We start from the raw sequence: 21,365 nt of genomic DNA on the forward strand, positions 1-21,365 counted from the left end.
AAACCTTGGTTCTTGTCTCAGGGCTCGGTGCTGGGAGCTCCTTGTCGCCGCGTAACGCTAGCGACGGACGCGTTCCTCACTGGTTGGGGAGCAGTCATGAGTGGCCACCCTGCCCGCGGTCTGTGGAGTGTTCGGCTTCTCACGTGGCACATCAACTGCCTGGAGATGCTGGCCTTTTTTCGAGCACTGAAACACTTCCTCCCGGCCCTAAGAGATTACCATGTGTTGGTGCGCACTGACAACACAGCGGTGGTCTTTTACATCAACCACCAGGGAGATCTGCGTTCGCGCCCCTTGTACAAGCTGGCACATCATATCCTTGTGTGGCCCCAGGACAGAACTTCTCTCGCTGAGAGCAGCACACATTCCTGGGTATCTCAGTATGGCAGCAGACATCCTGTCGAGGCAGGGGCTGAGGCCCGGGGAATGGATGCTTCACCCCGAGGTGGTGAAGCAGATATGGAGAGTTTTTGGCCAGGTTCAAGTGGACCTCTTTGTGACTCAGGAGACATCGCAATGTCCCCTCTGTTTCTCTCTGATTCCTCCAGCTCCACTGGGACTGGATGCCACGGTACAGACTTGGCCAAGGCTTTGTCTGTATGCTTTTCCCCTGATCGCTGTGCTCCTGGGAGTTCCGGAGAGAGTGCGTCTCTCACAGGCAAGGGGCACTATCGTCCACCCTTGCCCAGAGCTGTGGAAGCTGTGGGTGTGGCCCCTGAGACCATCCTCCAATCCAGAGCTCACTCTACGAGGAAACTGTACACCCTGACGTGAAAACTTTTCACTTCTTGGTGCGGAGACCGCCAGCTTGGCCCAGTCAACTGCCCAGTTGGTACAGTGCTGGAGTTCCTGCAGGCCCGATTCTCCACAGGGTTGACACACTCCACCCTGAAGGTCTATGTGGCGGCTATAGCGGCCTACCATGCCCCTCTCGATGGCTAGTCAATGGGCAGACACCACCTAGTTACACGTTTCCTCCACAGTGGACTGAGGCTGAGGCCTCCAGTACGATCTCGTGTCCCTCCGTGGGATCTGGCTGTGGTGTTAGAGGCTCTCTGTAAACCTCCCTTCGAGCCCATTGAGGAGATTTCTGATCGCTATCTCACTATTAAGACTACCTTCCTTCTGGCGATTTCTTCTCTTAAGAGAGTTGGAGACCTACAGGCCCTCTCAGTGGCCCCCTCTTATCTGGACTTTGTACCTGGTAGTGTTATCACGGTACCAAAATTTCAGTATTCGGTACTGATACCAGTGAAAATCCACGGTTCTCGGTACCAATTTCGGTACCACGTGCTAATTAAAAAACACACTATTTTTAATAATAAAGTCAAACAAAAATAAAATGTACAAAAATGAATGCCATTCTTTATACTTATTTAAATTGTTTCAAGTTTTTCCACAAGTAATAAAAGTATGAAAAACAGTAAACAGTAAAGTTTCACCCAAATTTAATTTGTCTTTTAATTAATGAAATTTACTATTAAAATTAAAATATGGAAGAAATATTGTGTGATTATTTCTTTAAAAATATATATATTTTTTTTTTTTCAACAGTAGTAATAGTATCACATACATTCTACTAAATAATAGTAATATATTTCTGGCACAATGTCTTTAAGATAAACTTTTATTTTGACGGATTGCCATGAATACCTTTAAATTTCTGTGTGTAGCTATATGATATGATGCTCGTTTTACTCAAATGAAACGGTAAAATGCTCGTGAAGTGACTCTCAGAGCAGTTCTGTAGATGTCGTTTATGTATTTATGTCCTTATTGAGAAGGCAGGTGCTGAAATCACCGCTTCAGTGTGTGTAGTGAAAAAAATAAATAAAAATCGCGTCTCTGCCATTCATTCATTCACACAGAGACTTGCAGAACATGGGGGATTCATATAGATATGAATCGACTTTTGCGGCTTAATATTTACAGATACTAGTCCATGTCGCGATTTGATTAATTCATCCAAACTTTGACAAATTCCGTGACATTCCTTGCTAAACTGTAAATTCCGTTTGCCTCTGGGAGTCAAGGCCCCCTCGACTCTAAGTGTGGCAGCCTTCAATGCTTTTTTGGCAGGTGTTTCTATGCAGGACATCTGCAGTGCTGCAGGATGGTCCACACCCCTAACATTTGTGAGGTTCTATGGCCTTGATATGCGAGCCACTTCTGTTCTCTTGCCCTAGCTGTGCTCTTCCACACTAGGCAGGGATTTGTAAGTCTGGCGGCGTGGGCATCTCGTTCCCATAGCGTTTCGATGCAGCTTGAGTTCCTGAAGAGGAAAGTCTCCAGGTTACACATGTAACCACGGTTCCCCGAGGGAACGAGACGCTGCGTCTCAGGGCCATACTTCCGGCATCCCTGGGAGCGCTTGCTTGTTTTTTTTTTATGGTTTTATGGTTACTTGGTTTAACCACAGCTGCTATCTGCGTGTCATGGCCTACAACAAATTTTGTTTATGTGGTTATTTATAGACACATCAATATTTCAGCTCAAGATGGACAGAGCTCCTTGAAACAAAAACTGATATCTAAAGCACACAGTGTCCTGGTACATATACATGATATGACATTTTGCACATTCTTGTTCCTTAGACTTAGAATTAAAGTCCAAATGTAATGATCAAGGTCACTCAAAAGCAGGGTTATTATCATTAACTAAAACTAACCCCATAAAAAAATCATTATGTGAAATAAAATACTTATTTGGACTGTTTGTGGACTTCAGCTTGGCCTTTAACACTATCATTCCAAACCTCCTCCTGCCCAAACTAGCTCAGCTCTCCGTCCCCACCTCTGTCTGTCAGTGGATCAACAGCTTCCTGACAGACAGGCAGCAGCTAGTGAGGCTGAGAAAATACACATCCAGCACCCGTACGATCAGCACTGGAGCTCCTCAGGGCTGCGTTCTCTCCCCACTGCTCTTCTCCCTGTACACCAATGACTGCACATCTAAAGACCCCTCTGTCAAGCTCCTAAAGTTTGCAGATGACACCACACTGATCGGCCTCATCCAGGACGGTGACGAGTCAGCTTACAGACAGGAGGTTAAGGAGCTGGCTGTCTGGTGCAGTCTTAACAACCAGGGTAGGGTTGCACCAGCCATTCGTAAGTTCTTACTTAAATTAGAATGTTAAGTCCACACTAGAGGCTAGTAACTACTTGCTAGTTTGTAGCTAAATTTGTACTTACTTCGGTTGCACCAGTTGTACGTTAAGCAGGACGTAGCTAGTAGTTCGTAAGCTCTCCGTAAAGTAATGCGTAGTCGCATAAAATGACGTTTACCCTAAATCATCCAATAGAAACCTTCAAATACACGAGCAGAACTTGTTTAAATGTTATTAATTTTAATTTATCCTTCATTCTAACTTCTTTTGCTTCACCTATACTAACGGTAAAAACAAGTTTCCATTAAAAACCATACATTAATAACATTAGTCTATACGTAAGCTATTTTTATATGTAAATAACATTCAGAAACTGTAATTGAAATAAATAAGGATCAATAAATACTGAAAGAAAAAAAAAAAACATAAGAAATGCTATTTATTTATTATTTCATCTGACATGCGCAAACACGGACCGAAGTGCACAGAGGCGCGCTGTAGATGGGGTGTTGAAGACGGGCTTCACATATTCACATATTGTTCTCTCTCTTAATATGTACGTGAGTGTGAATGTCAGCAGCATCATATATGCCTAAAGGATTGGAGGTTGTCAGGTAAAAGAAGAGCATATTGATGCAGTTCACTCAGTCTGCTATTTTATTCCAACCGTTACTCCTGACCAGACGCGTCCGTAAATATTTAGTTTAAACGTAGAGTTACACTTCAACTAAGTGTAATGGTGCAACAAAAAAATATTTAGTAGTGCGTAAGTTGTAACTTAGTGTCCATTTACGTCAAAACTAGGCTAGGTTGTAACTTACGTGCAGCTGGTGCAACCGGCCCCTGGAGCTCAAAACTGTGGAGATGATCGTGGACTTCAGGAGAAACCCCCCTGCACTCCCCCCACTCACCATCATGAACAGCACTGTGACTGCAGTTGAGTCATTCAGATTCCTGGGCAGCACCATCTCTCAGGATCTGAAGTGGGACTTTCACATTGACTCTATTGTCAAGAAGAACCAGCAGAGGTTGTACTTCCTTCGCCAGCTGAGGAAGTTCAACCTGCCACAGGAGCTGCTGAAACAGTTCTACTCTGCCATCATTGAATCTGCCCTCTGCACTTCATTAACTGTCTGGTTCAGCTCAGCTACCAAATCTGACCTCAGAAGACTACAGAAGGTAGTCCGGACTACTGAGCGAATCATTGGTACAACCCTGCCCAGTCTCCAAGAAGTGTACTCATCCAGATTGAGCAAAAGAGCTGGTAAAATCACTCTGGACCCCTCACATCCAGCACACTCCCTCTTTGAACTGTTACCATCTGGTCGACGCTACAGAGCTCTGAGCACCAGAATGACCAGACATAGGAACAGTTTCTTCCCTCAGGCAATCCATCTCATGAACATTTGAACTCTTAACAATAAACATGAAACACACAACACTATCATACTTTTCATTTTTTATTTAACACATACTTATTACATTTCAAACTTGCAACTAACATACCTGTACATACTGAATTGTCCATTTTGTATATTTGTACATTATTTTTTATTATCTGTGTTCTGTCGCTGACATTCTGTCGCACTGTGGAGCTACTGTCACTAAAACAAATTCCTCGTATGTGCGAACATACCTAGCAATAAAGCTAATTCTGATTCTGATTCTGATTATTGTTTAAAGTTTAAGTAACAAACTAAATAAAACTAAAACTTAATAAAAACAATATAGGTATATATTTTTTTTAAAAAAGCAAAAAATTTACATGAAATTCAAATGAAATCAGAAAACATTTAAACAATCCAAAACTGTAATATATGATACTCAAAGTTCCATTTTTCGGGTCAATTTACAGTCCCTAATTTAAAATGAAAAGAAAACTTGGTAAGTATAGTCAATTTTTTTGGTTTTGTTTTGCAGTGCCAATATATAGAGGTAGTTAATCATACATAAATTTTAATAAAGAAAAATATAAATTGTTTCAGGTGGCTTTTAATTAATAAGTTGAGTGAATCATTCACTATGTTGCTTATTAAACACAAAAAAAGTCACTTACTGGTGTGACCTGCAAAAAGTATCTTTGAATGTAGGCCTAGTAGTGAATTAATCTGTATGTAATTAATCTGTAAACACATTTAAAATATTGAAGTCACTGGATGAATCAAAATCCCTACGCTCTGGTAGACCCTCTGGTAAATTTTGTATGTAATGAGCAGTTTATCAAATAGTAAGGTCACTGACATGCTCTTTTCTGTGCGGCAGCATAAACGGGATGTTCAGAAGACCACCAAATATGTGGAGCTCATCATTGTAGCAGACAACAGAGAGGTAGGACTACAAACACAGAAGGTTTGACAGAAATTGTATTGCAAGACAAGTTAAAAACTTTTTCAGATATCACAGTATCTTATCTTACGTGCTCCACCAAACCGTTTTGCACAAGTACTTTAATATCAGACTGTTAAAGAAAGGGAAATGTGCTGTAATACCCAATTGTGTTTGGTTGACTACTGTGCAGTATTTGGGTTACGGTAAAGTTTTGGTTCTTTGTTTCACCTTAGTAGGCCAAACCAAAAGCAGGTCATAGAGGGTGGAACCTGACAGGAAGTAGGGCAATGCTCCCAAATGATCCGACAGGAAACAGGAAGTGTTGTGTATAAAGTGAACATTGGATGTGGGAAAAGGAAACTGGGCAACAAGAAAGCTATCATGTTATCAGCACAGCTGCCTGTATATTAAAGTCTGTGTATGTGTGTGAGGGAGAGAGAAATGTCTTGTGATGTCTTTTGTCCCTATTAAATTTTCATGCAGCACTATTTGACTAAATAAGCTTATCCATTCTATTAATGTAGTTTATTTATTTATTTATTTTTGCATCTTAAACATACACTCACAGGATTGCTGTGCTGGACCGAAAGTGGCTGGCTGTCACACTTGCGCATACTCATTTTATTCTTTGATTGCTATTGTTCAGTGCCTCTACCTTGCTGTAATGGTCACTTTCAAGTGCTCTTAAGAGTGTGCCATCAGACACACTTCTGATAACACCCCTACATATGACAGCCACTCAAAGGGTCCTGCATTGTTTAAAAATCCATCTAGACTCTCGTCTTATACCTGTATGTCTTTCATCTAACCTTTGTCTTTTCTTTCCCTCTTCAGTTCCAGAAACAAGGAAAAGATGTGGAGAAGGTTAAGCAAAGGCTAGCTGAGATCGCCAATTACGTGGACAAGGTATTAAATGCCATTCTTTGCCTGAATGAATGGGAACGCTTGATTAGAAGTCTAAAATAGAGGCCTGATTGTCAGAGATGAATGTAGGACTGCTGAGGAAAAGGATGAGATTTTAAATAAACCCCCTTTTGAAAGAAAGCTAAGTATTTTTAGATTAGGTTAAATTGATTAATGTCCAGACATACTGCTGTGTCAATAGATGTATTATGTGTTCTCTCAGTTTTACAGAGTGTTGAACATCCGTGTAGCTCTGGTGGGACTGGAGGTGTGGAGTGATGCCGATAAGTGTGCAGTCACCCAAGACCCCTTCACAACGCTGCATGAGTTTTTGGACTGGAGAAAACTTAAACTGTTACCGCAGCGGCCACATGATAACGCCCAGCTTATTAGGTACAAACACACCCATTTTACACATATTATCACATATACATACTTTAACACCTGTCTTAGATTCTTTACCAATTTGTACTGTAAAAGCACATAATAAACTAATGCTAACTCAGTAGCATGCACATCTTAGGGGCCATTCACGCAAAATGTGTTCTTGCAGTTAAAAACTGCAACCACAACCACATCAACTTAGCACAAACAATGGAAAAGCTGAGCAGTGCAATGTGAACGGAAGTGAATACTAACAGTGTTGTGGAGGGTAACACTTTAGATTACAACCCGCAAAGAACTACGTAAGTATAGTGAATTTACAGTGTACGTTTTGTAATTATAGTGTATTTATAAAGAACGTACATGTAGGTATAAGGGAACAATGTGTTACGTTTGGGTAATAAGGGGGTAACAACCAGATGTGCAACCTCCAAAGAGCTGCGTAAGTAAACTGACTTACAGCGTAACACTTTTGTAATTATAGTGTACCTATTCAGTACCTCCATGTAGATTTATAGGGGAATAAAGGGGTAACAACCTGTAAAATTGCAAAAATGTATACTGTAAGTATTTTGAAACTAAGGGGTACTTATTCTAATATTACGTGGTATGTATGGCCTAAACAATAGTCTTATGTTTGTGAGTGATTTAAAAAGACAATATACTTTTTATGTTGGTATTTTATTATAGGCCAAGGTATTTTTAACCATTCTATTATTAAAGGAAACATGATGGAGATAACTGAACAACAAAACTGGACATCTAGTGAAATGAGTTAATGAGTTTCTGCTATGATTTATAATTCATGAGTCTGAAAGCTTATTTGTCAATCTCAGTTGAGTCACACCAGTAACCCAACACCACTATCACCAAATAACTTTGCATGATATACCATCAAGGTTCAGGATAGGGTGGGGGTGTTGTGGATAGGGTCTTTAAAACAGCTCTATTCATTTATACTGTTATCAGCACATGTTGAAGTAGATTCGTCTCTTGTCTCTGAGATAATATGCGCTGTTAATGCTCCGTCAGTTTTTTTACTTTCACTTTCTATATGACTGAAGTTAAGACGTTCACCGGCATAACTATTGCGCAAAGTTTGCACGTTGCTTGTGATATCCATTGGCTCGCCTTCTACTGTATAAACTACATGAATACATGAAAGAGGAATCAATTCGGTATGCCGCACTGTCTGAAACACGTCTCTAAGCTTGTGCGCGCTTCGGGTGTGTGCGAGTACAGCGCGCAAGTAACGAATTGAGTTCTGTTTCGTTTCTTCTTGTGGTTTTAAATAGATTGAACGTGTAAACTGGCAAATTAATCTGCGAATCACATGCCGAACGGTGGGGTCTGGACCTGGTCCGTATATCACGGATCAACTGCGATCCGTTTAAGCCCTATGACAGATCAGAGCAATCTTTTATTTACTAATTTAACCATCGTCAAATTGCTACTCGATATCAATCGCATACAACGAAAATAAAGAGTAATTAGAAAAATCATTTATGCACAATAAATAACAGAGCGTCATATCTATACACATTTTCCCCAGAACTTTCTCGCGACCCGGTAGGAATTCTTCCACGGCCAGGGAATGGGTCGCGACCCGGTGGTTGGGGACCTCTGCTTTAATGAATCCAAACAAGGCAATGTAAGACAAGGCAAGGTTGACACAGACAGGAACACCGGGGAATAACGAGTAGACCAGACTAACTGACAAAACTAACTGAACAGACATGAACTAAATAGGCTACACCATAATTACTGATAATAAGACAAACACAGCTGGACAAAATAAACTGATAAGCACACTTAACAAGGACAGGAACATGACCAAATAAGCAAACAAGAGGCGGGAACACATGACACACACGACAGAGGACTGACACATACATTATATATCAGGTAATATATCAATAAACATTGTGACTGTTTTATTTAATTCAAATATTGTTTGAAATTTGGGTTTTTAATTAAAATCACTCACAATATGATAACAGTAACAACAGGCAACAGATAATAAAAGATAAAAATGTATTACACCAGTTCAGAAAAAGCAAACCAACTCCATACTTTGACAGCTTATAGTTAAACCAAATTCTTTTGAAAAGCTTGTTTAAGAACAAAAGATTTTGTTCAGGTTTTTCACCCACTGACGAAGTTTAACTATTATGGCCAAACCATCACGTCAATAAACACAGTAGTAAACACTGAAAGTCAAGATTAAACTGTATTATAGCGAACTGATTTTACCGTCTTTGATTTTACCGTTTTGATCCACGTCCTCAAGCACCATTTTGACTAATTCACAGTTCAATCGCTGCTCAATGTTGTGAGAACATACTCGGACAAAACCCTCCAGCTTTAAAAGAACACATTCAAGTCGGTATCAAAAATCTCTCTCCACTTCAATTAGTTTTCTTGTGTTTTCGACACATATTCCCATCATGAGCGCCGCAAACAAAAAAAAACCCGGGAAAACCATGGACTTGGCAACATTGTTCCTAACCCAGGACCGTTGGTTTACTGATATCAATGTTTACTTATTACTGATATCAACCCAAATTGGGTCGAATCAAGTCAGCTTCCTAACCCAACAGTCTCAACCGAGCGTTTGGATTGAAACAATAACCCAGCGTGTTTAAAAAGTAGGCCTGCACAGTGTGTGTTTCAAAATACTTACAGTAGAAATAATTTGTAATTTTACAGGTTATTACCCCTTTATTCCCCAAACTTCGCATATTATTCCCTTATACCTACACGGAGGTATTGAATAGGTACACTATAATTACAAAAAAGTTACTCTGTAAATTCTGTTTAAAGTACGTTGTGCTGGTTGTAATCGAAAGTGTTACCTTGTGAAGTAACTAGCTACATGTAACGGAGTTACTTAATTTAATTACAAAATAAATGTAATTGTAATTTGTTACAGTTACTGAGGAAAAATATGTAATTAAATTACATTTACTTATGAAAATGTTAACGATTACAAAGGGGGTTCTGAATGTTTTCACACATACCAGCATACAGATTTAATTGATTTTTTCCCAAATTGCAATATATTTAACCTCAGAATGATCTCAAAGTAAAAAGAGGTGCTGAAGTCTGATTATGTGGTGGCAGTGCTTTAAAATTAAATTATTATAATCTTAATCCAAGTGATGAAAGTCTGACAGTAATCAGTGTTGATGACTACTGTAAGGTCAACCCTGCCTGCTTCAAATGTTTGAAAATGATAATTGTTGAAAACATTCATTCCATTAAATTTAATGTTAGTAATCAAATGTAATCAGTTGCATTACTTTAATAAAGTAATTGAAATAGTTATATTACTTATTACATTTTAAATAGGGTAACTTGTAATCTGTAATCTATTACATTTTCAAAGTAATTTTTTCCAACACTGAATACTAATATATTGCTTCCCATATTCTGTGCTGTATATTCACTACCATTCAAAAGTTTAGGGTCAATAAGTATTTTTTTAAAGAAATTAATACTTTTATTCAGCGAGCATTCATTAAACTGATCAAAAGTGACAGTAAAGACATTTATAATGTTAGAAGAGATTCCTATTTAAAAAAAAAAAAATGCTGTTCTTTTTAACTTTACATTCATCAAAAAGAAAAAAAAATATTGTGGTTTTCACAAAAATATTAAACAACATGTTTAACATTAATAATACTGAAAAATGTGACACTGAAGACTTAAGTAATTCACTATATTGTACTTTTGAGCACTATATTGTACTAAATGCTGCCTACAGTTTTATAAAAAATGAAACCATTATGGTACAATAAATAGTTTAAACATTATGCTACATTATTGTTGCAAGACCTCTAGGTTGCATATTTAATTCAGCAGGTGTTGTAGCATGGTAGAATATTATTCTGAACATGTATTAATCTTAGTCTCATTACTTGGTTATGCAAGTATTGAACTGTATATTTAACCATTTTTATTCTCTCATGGCAGTGGGGTGTACTTCCAGGGCACCACAATAGGCATGGCTCCCATCATGAGTATGTGTACCGCTGAGCAGTCAGGAGGCATTGTCATGGTGAGAAATAAATCATCACACATTCTGTGTCCCATAATTAGCACATTCACACTGAGCTGCACAACCATCCAGCTGTTTCAGACTTTCATGATTTAAAAGCATTGAAACTTAAAGGGATAGTTCACCCTCTATAATAATTCTGTCATTAATAATCATCTTCATGCCATTCCAAACCTGGTACATACTTTGTTCCATAGGGAAAAAAGCCGAAAACCTCAGTCCCATTCATTGTAATGAGCCTGCAGCTTTTTTTGTGGTAAAAAAAAACAGAAAAAAAAAAGTCATAAATAAATAATGAGTTTTTCATATTTGGGTGAACTATTCCTTCAAGGTATAGGTTGTGTCCCACTCAGCTCAGATTCACCAAATCCATTTTTGTTTGTTTTTAATTCCAGAAATTTTCAACAAATCAATAGACAATGACTCTTGGTTGTTTGCCCTGCACCCACTAGTCATCAGTAATACTGCTTTCACAATTGTGCTCCTTTTTTAACTTCAGTCATTCACTTTTTCATGGTTTTTTCCTCAGTAAGTTAGACTGCCTGATAGATAGAGAGGGAGCAAATATATATAATGACATATAAATCTATATAAATCTGTAATGAAAAAAAAAATTGGAAAAATGCAAAATTTATATATTTTCATTAGTGGTCTCAGGGTTTTAGACTCCAATGTAATGAAACTACATAGAGGCTGTTTAGGTTGTTTTATCTTGTAGTACCTTTAGTGTGAACTAATCCACATGTATAGCAGTTCTTGAAGGTCATGCACAAGTTTAGTCTTCTTTCTCTTAACCACCCACAAGCTGCCTGTCAGTCGATGCGGCACTACCTATTCGACCATTTGTTGCTGCTTTGCTATATAGCTGTATGGCTAAATAACACACATTTTTATTAGTATGAATCTATCATCCACGCCACTGTAACAAACTGTGCCTCTTAAACAGGGCCTCACAGAAATGAAGTCATTAGCCATAGGTCTGAATTACAAACTATTGTGGTGCTGTATGATAAATGATTTCCATTAACTTCTTAAAGGGATAGTTCACCCAAAATGAAAACTCTGTCATCAATTATTCATCCTCCTTTGTTGATTATTTATTTCTTCCGTCAAAAGAATGATCATGTTGTTCTTTTCTGTACAATGAAAGTGAAAGGTCACTGCAAAAATGACAAATAAATCACCATAAAAGTTGTGCATATGTTGCACTAATGGATTTTTTCTATAGTTCCTTTGTCATTTTTGACACCATTTACTTCATTGTATGGAAACAGTCTTTGATAGGAAATATGCTGTAAAATCTGGAACTAGCTTGACAGAATCCCAAGAGCACTTAAATATGGCTGTTACCACTATAAAGGCACCGTGTTTTCAATGTGACAGCTTGGTAGTGGTTTCTTGGAATAGTTAAGTCTGGATTTCCCACGGCATTAACCACCATATTAGTCTACAATTACACTCAAAAAGGGGCAAGTCACTCATACTCAAGATATACGATCATCAGTGGTATCCTATAGATTTTTAATAAATGAAATGAGGCAGATAAATATCACCCCTGTTGGCTCTGAAAGCTAAGATGAGCCTGTCATGTTCCTCACCCTGCAATCAAGGCAGGAAATGGCATTTTGATGTACAGCGAAATGGAAAAAAAGACAGTCAGGGTATAGTTGTGTGAAAAGATTGCAGCTAAGTTAAGAAAAAAATCTGTTTCTGGGTTATTAGAGTTGGTTCGCTGGTAACCAGGTCACGTTCGTGAGGCAGCAGGGAGGTTTTCTTCACCTCAGCTGAAACGGATAATGCTGAAGCTCTGCTTTGTTCTCAGTGAACAGATGATGAAGAGAGCAGAAGAAAAAGGAAAGGAGAATAAGGGCAGTGCTGCTTGTATGTGTGTTTTATGGCAAAGTTGAAAGAGATTTTAAGAGAGTGAGTTTGAAAGAGAAAAGATAAAAATTCATAGGAGCATCTACAGCCCTTCAAGACATTTAACACAACATCACTGTCTGCTGGTCCTTTCACGTGTCATACATTATTAATCAGATGTTGTGTTTTTTCCAGTCTAGTATGAGGAAGTATCTGAATATTAGGGCTGTTATTTAATTAAAAATGTATCCAATTAATTACATCATACACTGATACAGTACATTTTTTAAGTGATTAATTGTACTAAATTAAAGTGTTTATCTAACAGACTTATGTTTAAATTATTTTATTGTGAGAGCAAAAGATTTCCTCTCACAGATTTTGCGATGTGTTCAAATTGTTCAAGCAAATTTGCCCCACTGACCAACAGAAAACCTTGCTAACTCAGTAGCATGCACATCTTAGGGGCCATTCACGCAAAATGTGTTCAGAAAACCATCATATTCACTTTTCCAATGAGTAAAAATTGATTTTGACCTTATATGGGCATTTTTACCTTTATAACACCATTGGTACTTTATTTTACAGTACGTGTACTTCCCTGGTACATACAAAAGAAACATATCTTGTACAGGCAAGTGAGAGGTAACACAAGGTACATATCTGAAGTGTATGTACATGGTAACAAATAAGAAATACGGCTGTACTTAACCGTTGTACATGCATGGTAATTAGTTTGTACATACAGACAAGTGTGGGTAAGAACGGTCACTTACAGGTAGTGCCCATACATGGTAACTAATTAGGTACTTACTAATGTATATACTTGGTAAATATGTAGTACTTACAGACAAGTGGGTACAAACAGGCACGTCCTTACAGTATCCGTATATGGTAACTAATAAGACACATTACTGTACATACTAATGGTATATACATGGTAAATGTGTTGCACCTATGGAAAAATGTGGTATTACGTGGTAACAAACAAGACACATACTGTACTTGGTATATACGGTACGCTTGGCAAGTCCTAACCTTACCTAATGAAAAGAGGACTGTTTTTAAATTTGCTTATGTAGGACTGTTAATGCTAAATTGTTCTCCACAACAGTGCTTACAAAGTTTGAAGAACTGATAATTCCTGTGTAATGTTTATGTAAAACGGTGCACTTTATTTTACAGTCCTATTTCCATATACTTACTATGTAAGTACTGGTGTATGTAACTATTAGTTAATGTACAGAATAAGTTATTCGGTACTCAAGTTGGGGGGTATAAACATGGACCAAGGTACTTATTGAGTAATTGATGGTAGGTGCCATTGCAGTTTGGAACTTTGGAAGTTGGTTCGGAACACAGCAGTAACTGTGCAGTACTGCATAGTGTTAATACTTAGCAGGCACAGTCCTTTTAAATAGGGATTTTGACACATGACAATCAGGAGTTGCAAGTGCAAATATGAGTCTGGTAACTACTGTATAATTCCAAAATAAAATCTGTCTACACACATAATTATTAGGAATGTACGTCAGCAAAAATCCCTATTGGACCAATTAGTTAAGAGAACCAGTGTCGTTAAAGAGAAGGCAAGTTAACTGCAATGGCACCTACCATCAATTACTCAATAAGTACCATGGTCCATGTTTATACCCCCCAACTTGAGTACCGCATAACTTATTCTGTACATTAACTAATAGGTACATACACCAGTACGTACATAGTACACTGTAAAAAGCGATCAGTTGACCTTACTTAAAAAACATTGAGGAAACCCTTTGCCTTGAAATGATTAAGTGAAGGAAATTAAGTGTATTTTGTGATATTTTGTGTCAAATTCTTAAAATTTTATCAATAAATTAAAATAGTAAGACACTATAGGGTTGTTACCAGTCAAATGAAATCAGTATCAATAATTTGTGTTTGTAATGCAGAGGTGGCACAGAATCTGCATCTGAAGTGGCATTTAGATGCATTCACACAATGCAATTACCCTGCAGTTACAAATGCATTAATAATGTTTTGATGTTTACATTGAACATTGAATACTGATATTTGAAATGATTTGGGGGGAAAAAACGCTAAAATTGCCAGTAGGTGGCATCAAATCATTCGTCGAGTCATTGAGTCATTCAACTGATTCATTCAAAGTCTGATTGATTCAGTAACCAAACTATCTTGTGCTGCTGTTGCTTTGTTTGGAACTATTTTTCGTTGTTGAAAAAAATACAGCAAAAACAAGAACTGTTGTGTCTAAAATGTAAGTCACTTAATATTAACTTCTTGTTTATTGAGCTGTTCATCAAATCAATATCACATTTGCAATTGTGCTGATATTTGGAGAAAACATCACTCTTTGTTTGATATTAACAACTACAACCCGAATTCTGGAAATGTTGGGACAATTTTTAAATTTGAATAAAATGAAAACTAAAAGACTTTCAAATCACATGAGCCAATATTTTATTCACAATAGAACATAGATAACATAACAAATGTTTAAACTGAGAAATTTTACACTTGTATCCACTAAATGAGCTCATTTCAAATTTGATGCCTGCTACAGGTCTCAAAAAAGTTGGCACAGGGGCAACAAAGGGCTGAAAAAGCAGAAATTTTGAAAAGATTCAGGAGAACAGGGAGAACATCTAGCAACTAATTAAGTTAATTGACATCAGGTCTGTAACATGATTAGCTATAAAATGGATGTCTTAGAGAGCCAGAGTCTCTCAGAATTAAATATGGGCTGAGGCTCTCCAATCTGTGTAAAAAATATTGTGGAATACTTTAAAAACAACATTCCTCAACGTCAAATTGCAAAGACTTTGCAAATCTAATCATCTACAGTGCATAACATCATCAAAAGATTCAGAGAAACTGGAGAAATCTCTGTGCGTAAGGGACCAGGCCGAAGATCTTTGTTGGATGCCCATGGTCTTCGGGGCCCCTCAGACGACACTGCATCACTCATCGGCATGATTCTGTCATTGACATTAATAAATGGGCCCAGGAATACTACCAGAAACCACTGTCAGTAAACACAATCCACCGTGCCATCTGCAGATGCCAACTAAAGCTAAAAGGAAACCATATGTGAACATGGTCCAGAAGCGCCGTCGTGTCCTGTGGGCCAAGGCTCATTTAAGATGGACTGTTTCTAAGTGGAAAAGTGTTCTATGGTCAGACGAGTCCAAATTTGACATTCTTGTTGGAAATCACGGACACTGTGTCCTCCTGGCTAAAGAAGAGGGAGACCTTCCAGCGTGTTATCAGCATTCAGTTCAAAAGCCAGCATCTCTGATGGTATGGGGGTGCATAAGTGTATACGGTATGGGCAGTTTGCATGTTTTGTAAAGCCCGGTTCACACTGTGCGATTTTGGCCACGATTTGGTCGTCTGGGACAAATTTTGAAAATCCTAAAAGATTCCTATGATCCTAGGCTAAAATCCGTAGTCTTTGATCGCTGGTTTGACATGTTCACCGACAGCCGATTAATGGCTGTTGCGATCAAATTTCACCTCCGACGAAATTCTGGCAGTGTCAGAAGATTTGGCGCACAGTCCTGCAGTGTGACTACCCCTGCGACGAATATCAAACTGTCTCCGTTTTTTAAGGCAAGCTATGAGCAGAATTAATGCTTGAGAATTATTCTATCAGCTATAAACTCCGGCGCTCCCGTCCTCCGCTCACCGAATTCATCTGATATGTTTCTTTTTTATATAAACACTGGTTGCGCCGCTGTTTTCATGTGCGTGTGTATGAATACATACACTATTCTTCTTAAACACGCCGGTATTGCCGCCGTTCATATACTTTTCATGACAGCCAACATTTCGGTGCCGCGTGCAATGCAGTTCGCAGTCACTGGACGTGTATGGGTTGATAATGTAAAACTTCGGATAAGTTTTCTTGCGCACACCTGTTTTTAACTTGTCTTGACTGTCGTACAGTCTGACATTAATGACAACTGAGATCCCATAGTGTGACATAATCATCATGTTCGTACAGTCTGACAAGTACAATCCTAAAGGACTTTTAAAAAATCGCACAGTGTGAGCCCGGCTTAAGGCACTACGAATGCTGAAAGGTATATAAAGATTTTAGAGCAACATATGCTCCCCTCCAGATGATGTGTATTTCAGGGAAGGCCTTGTGTATTTCATCAGGACAATGCAAAACCACATACTGCAGCAATTACAACAGCATAGCTTTGTAGTAGAAGAGTCCGGGTGCTGAATTGTCCTGCCTGCAGTCCAGATCTTTCACCTATAGAGAACATTTGGCGCATCATTAAACGAAAAATGACAAAGATGACCACGAACTCTTCAACAGCTGGAAATCTATGTCAGGCAAGAGTGGGACCAAATTCCAACACCAAAACTCATAACCTCGATGCCCAGACGTCTTCAAACTGTTTTGAAAAGAAGAGGAGTTGCTACACGCATGCACAACGTCATAAATATTTTGAGACCTGTAGCAGGCATCAAATTTGAAATGAGCTCATTTTGTGCATAAAATTGAACAATTTCTCAGTTTAAACATTTGTTATGTTATCTATGTTCTATTGTGAATCAAATATTAGCTCATGTGATTTGAAATTCTTTTAGTTTTCATTTTATTCAAATTTAAAAAAAGTCCCAACATTTCCGGAATTCGGGGTGTAGTTGTTAATATCAAACAAAGAGTGATGTTTTTCTCCAAATATCAGAGTGGGTGAGTGACCGTATACACACACACACACACACACACACACATATATATAGTATGCATGAAAATGCATATTTTTCTATTAAAGACTGCTTATAGATTTAATATGGGCTGCTTTTGGTGCTTGACACCTTTTTATTGGTCATTTTGTGTTTCAAGAATAAGGTCCAAGGTTAAGAATTATGCTATTAGTTACTTAAACAATATTTTCTCTATTTAACAACATTACAATAGTGAAAGACGACTTCCCTTACTGACCACGTCTCTTGCATGACGGGATGTTGGAATCATGTTGTTTGTATTCACCAAAACTGACTTACTGACGTCAAAACATGGACGGAATTGGCGTTAGTGCGAGCGGCGCTTGCTGTGAGGCGGGAGCGACCAGACGGCAGAGGATTGCGCAGCCTTCCTCGAACAGTCATGTTCATGATTTCTGATTTACTTAACGTATACTGCGTGAGGGGGGCTGTGACTGGATGATGACAGGTGTCGTGTCGGTGATCATTCTCAAGTGTTGTGATCAGCACTACTGCTGTTGTATCAGTCAGTGGTTAGATCAGCTTAGCAGTCAAAAAACGGGACAAGGGAAGTCACGTACGGGACAAATCAATTAGACGGGATGGTTGGCAACCCTAATATCAGATGATATAAATATATAAGTCCATACGGGGGCATTTTTGCCCCTTCCTTTTTCGATAATATTATATTCGATAATGTCAAATCGCATATCGTTTAAACAACTATTATGATATTATCATAGATTATATATATCGCACATCCCTACTTAAGTCTGTTTTTGTTTTTCCATCAAAATAGTCAGACATTATTTGGATTCTAATGCTCCTCCTGAGACCAGTATCTTTTTTTAGTGGGACAGTTTAGAGTTTGCAAAGTAATAGACATAAAAAAACTGCAAAAATAAATACAGCACAAGTAGTTCAAGATATGAAATGACATCCTGTTGTTTCCTAGGACCACTCAGACAATCCTCTGGGAGCTGCTGTGACTTTGGCTCATGAGTTGGGCCATAACTTTGGAATGAACCACGACACACCAGAGCGAGGATGCGGCTGTAGGATGACTGTAGATCGTGGTGGCTGCATCATGACCCCTTCTACAGGGTGAGTATATGCTATAGAAATGTATTGATAACTCACTTGACAAATCACAAACTTCTGCCAGTAAATAGGAATGTTTGAACAAATCAAAATCTAACTAGTCTTTGATAACCTCCTCTCCTACTCCTGAGTGGAATACCCTGTCTGGATTTGATGTATTAATGCACTGCAGACACATCACTCTACGGCATAATTAGGCTCCGACGAGCCCTGTTATCTGGGGAACGGACAAATCAAGCTCTCATCATTCATTTACACAGGAGAATAATCAGTCGTTTACCTGCATCTTATTGACCAGGGGTTAATTAGCCGTCTCTCAGTGATGAATTAGTACTACATAGCCATACGTCACCACCGACGTGAGGCTGGTCTTGGATTGAAACTCAAAAACTTGGTCCACTCAGAAATTTGGATTTCAGACATTTAGCCGTCACCTGGCTTCTCGTGATAACGTGCTTGTTGGTAATGGTTTTCGGCATGCAGCTGGTCTCGGACATGGGTAAACACCAGGTTGATAAGGTGAGGCTGGCTCATAATTGGAAATTTCCTCTCCTTACACTTAGGCCAGTTTGCCTTATCAGACGATGAACCAGAGAGTCAGCCGGGATGGGGTCTTTAGATGTGTCGGTGGAGTAGGAGAATTGAGTGTGAATCTACTGTCTTTGGTTGCTTAGTTCTGCACTGTAAAAAATGATATGATGAAAAAGTCATGACAACTTATGTTTTAAAGTTACTTTAACTCATAAAAATAATTTAAGCAATTTCAACTTTTTTTTGTAAGTTATGCTAGATTCAACTTGATTTTTTAAGTCAGTTTAATGTTATTGAAATTCAAGGAGACCAATTTAATTCAGTGAACTTAACATTTTAAGTTCTAACTTACATTAACATACACTGTAAAAAAAAAAAAAGTTGAGCCAACTTAAAAGTTTGCTCGACTTATTTTTGTGCACTGTAAAACCCGACAAGTTAGGTTAACTCAAACTGTTTGAGTAAACTTATTGCCTTAAACCATTTAAGTTTTTAAAACTAACAATTATGAGTGCTCTGAACTTATTTCAGTTGAGTTCACTAAAATAAGATATACATTGCAATTAAGCGATTAATTGTGTAATAATTGAGCATTAGTGATGAATACTTGCTGTTAACAAACATAATCACTGAAGAAAAAGAAACACAAGAACAACTAACTTTAGTCACAGCCTTAGATGAAATCAACTGAAATAAAATACATTAAATCTCTCAAGATCTGATTAAACAACCCCACAAACAGCATCACCAGCTCCACTTATTAATAACCAGACTGACTTTATTTCTGTCAGACATCTACAGAAGATCTTATTGAGAATTAATAAGATGTTGAATAATATTGAGAATTAACTAAGGTTTAGATGTTGATTTATTGTTTCATTTGAAGTAACCATGTTAGAGATCAGTGTCTGCTTTAGTTGGGCTCTTGACCCTTGACTTCTGTTTTAGTTTTTTTTCCTCCTCTTTTTCTCTGGCTGTTGTAACCATGTGTTCCTCAAACATATTTGTTACAACTCAAAAGCCCAGAGAAAATGATCAGTAGTTGGTTGTTATATGTTTATAATGACAATCATCTGTTAGCGAACTGATCTCATTGTGTGTCTAATCTCTGATTAAATGGATGTTGTATTGATTATAGTAAAAGTGATTCTAAGAGCCAGTGGTTCCGTGATAGTCAGTTAATAGAAAGGACTTTCCAAACAGTTTGTCCACAAAAAGTTTTAATCTATGGTAGCAACTAGGCTCACACAGACATCAAGAATCAGCTTGTGAACCTCAACAATGGTGACCATTATGAAACAAGAAAAAAAAGAAAATTCATGCTGCAATGCATGCTGGGTACTAGCATAGTACAAAACTCATCCATGGATCCCAGCATGCATTGCTGCATGATTTTTTTTTTTTATATGGTCACCATTGTTGAGGTTCACAAGTGATTAATTTTTTTTTTTAACTTGACATGATTAGTTGAAACAACTAACACTGAAAAGTCCAATCAACTTACAGAGAGCAGTTCAGCACCAGTCAGGATTTTACAAAGTGAGTTGAAATGACTTGTATTTGTAATTTGTTTATACTTAAAAATTTAAGGCAGCTACAAAACTTATGTTTTTAAGTTGAAATAGGTGGAAATTTTTTACAGTGTGTGTGACTAATGGCAGGCACAACACTGATTGGCTGATGGCTTTCACTAGTCCATTTCACTTTTCACTTTTCATTTAGTCCATTCATTTTTAAGAGCCCAAAATGATCATGAACTGCTAAAATTTTCATTATAAAATATTTAAACATTTGCGATTTTATATTTTGCATGCAAAACAGTCAAACATACAATACCAAATGCTAACCAGCAAAACTTTGACACCTTAGTATAATTAAACTGGTTAATTGTCAAATCAGTTGCATTTTTACTTTATGTAAAGTATACTAATGTTCAAAATTTTGGGGTTGATTACATTTTTAGATTTTTACATTTATCTGCTACATTTATTTGATCAGAAACACTGTTGTATGTTGTAATATTGTGAAATATTATTACAATTTAAAATAACTGTTTTTTTATTTTAATGCTTTTTAAAATGTTATTTATTCCTATGATGTAAAGCTGAATTTAGCCATTGCTTCCCATTTTCAGCGTCACATGATCCTTCATTATTATCAATGTTGAAAATATGTTGTGTTAAAAAATGTTTTGTAGCATTTCAAATGTATTACTGCAGCTTTTGATTAATTTAATGTCACCTTGCTGAATAAAAACACTATGAAGGATTTCTCATTTTTGTTAGGTATGAATTATTGAGGTAAACAAATCAAACAATTTTTAGTCTAAAAATGCAACACTCTTGGCAAGCAAGACACGCATTA

At 37.7% G+C, this 21,365-nt stretch overlaps 1 protein-coding gene across 7 annotated transcripts in view; it reads left to right on the top strand.

Moving 5' to 3' along the window:
• adam12b (ADAM metallopeptidase domain 12b) overlaps nucleotides 1–21,365 on the top strand; it is a 108,606-nt gene that overhangs the window by 53,191 nt on the left and 34,050 nt on the right. For 5 of the 7 annotated variants that reach the window (XM_058750267.1, XM_058750269.1, XM_058750268.1 and 2 more), the window contains 6 exons: nucleotides 5,369–5,434; nucleotides 6,269–6,340; nucleotides 6,561–6,730; nucleotides 8,274–8,372; nucleotides 10,697–10,781; nucleotides 18,325–18,473. In XM_058750267.1, coding sequence (XP_058606250.1) covers nucleotides 5,369–5,434; nucleotides 6,269–6,340; nucleotides 6,561–6,730; nucleotides 8,274–8,372; nucleotides 10,697–10,781; nucleotides 18,325–18,473 — 641 coding nt within the window. The remainder of the gene's footprint in view (nucleotides 1–5,368; nucleotides 5,435–6,268; nucleotides 6,341–6,560; nucleotides 6,731–8,273; nucleotides 8,373–10,696; nucleotides 10,782–18,324; nucleotides 18,474–21,365) is intronic. The other 2 variants (XM_058750271.1, XM_058750272.1) reach the window with 1 other exon arrangement.

This window comes from Onychostoma macrolepis, chromosome 17 (assembly GCF_012432095.1).
Source record: "Onychostoma macrolepis isolate SWU-2019 chromosome 17, ASM1243209v1, whole genome shotgun sequence".
NCBI lineage: Eukaryota > Metazoa > Chordata > Actinopteri > Cypriniformes > Cyprinidae > Onychostoma > Onychostoma macrolepis.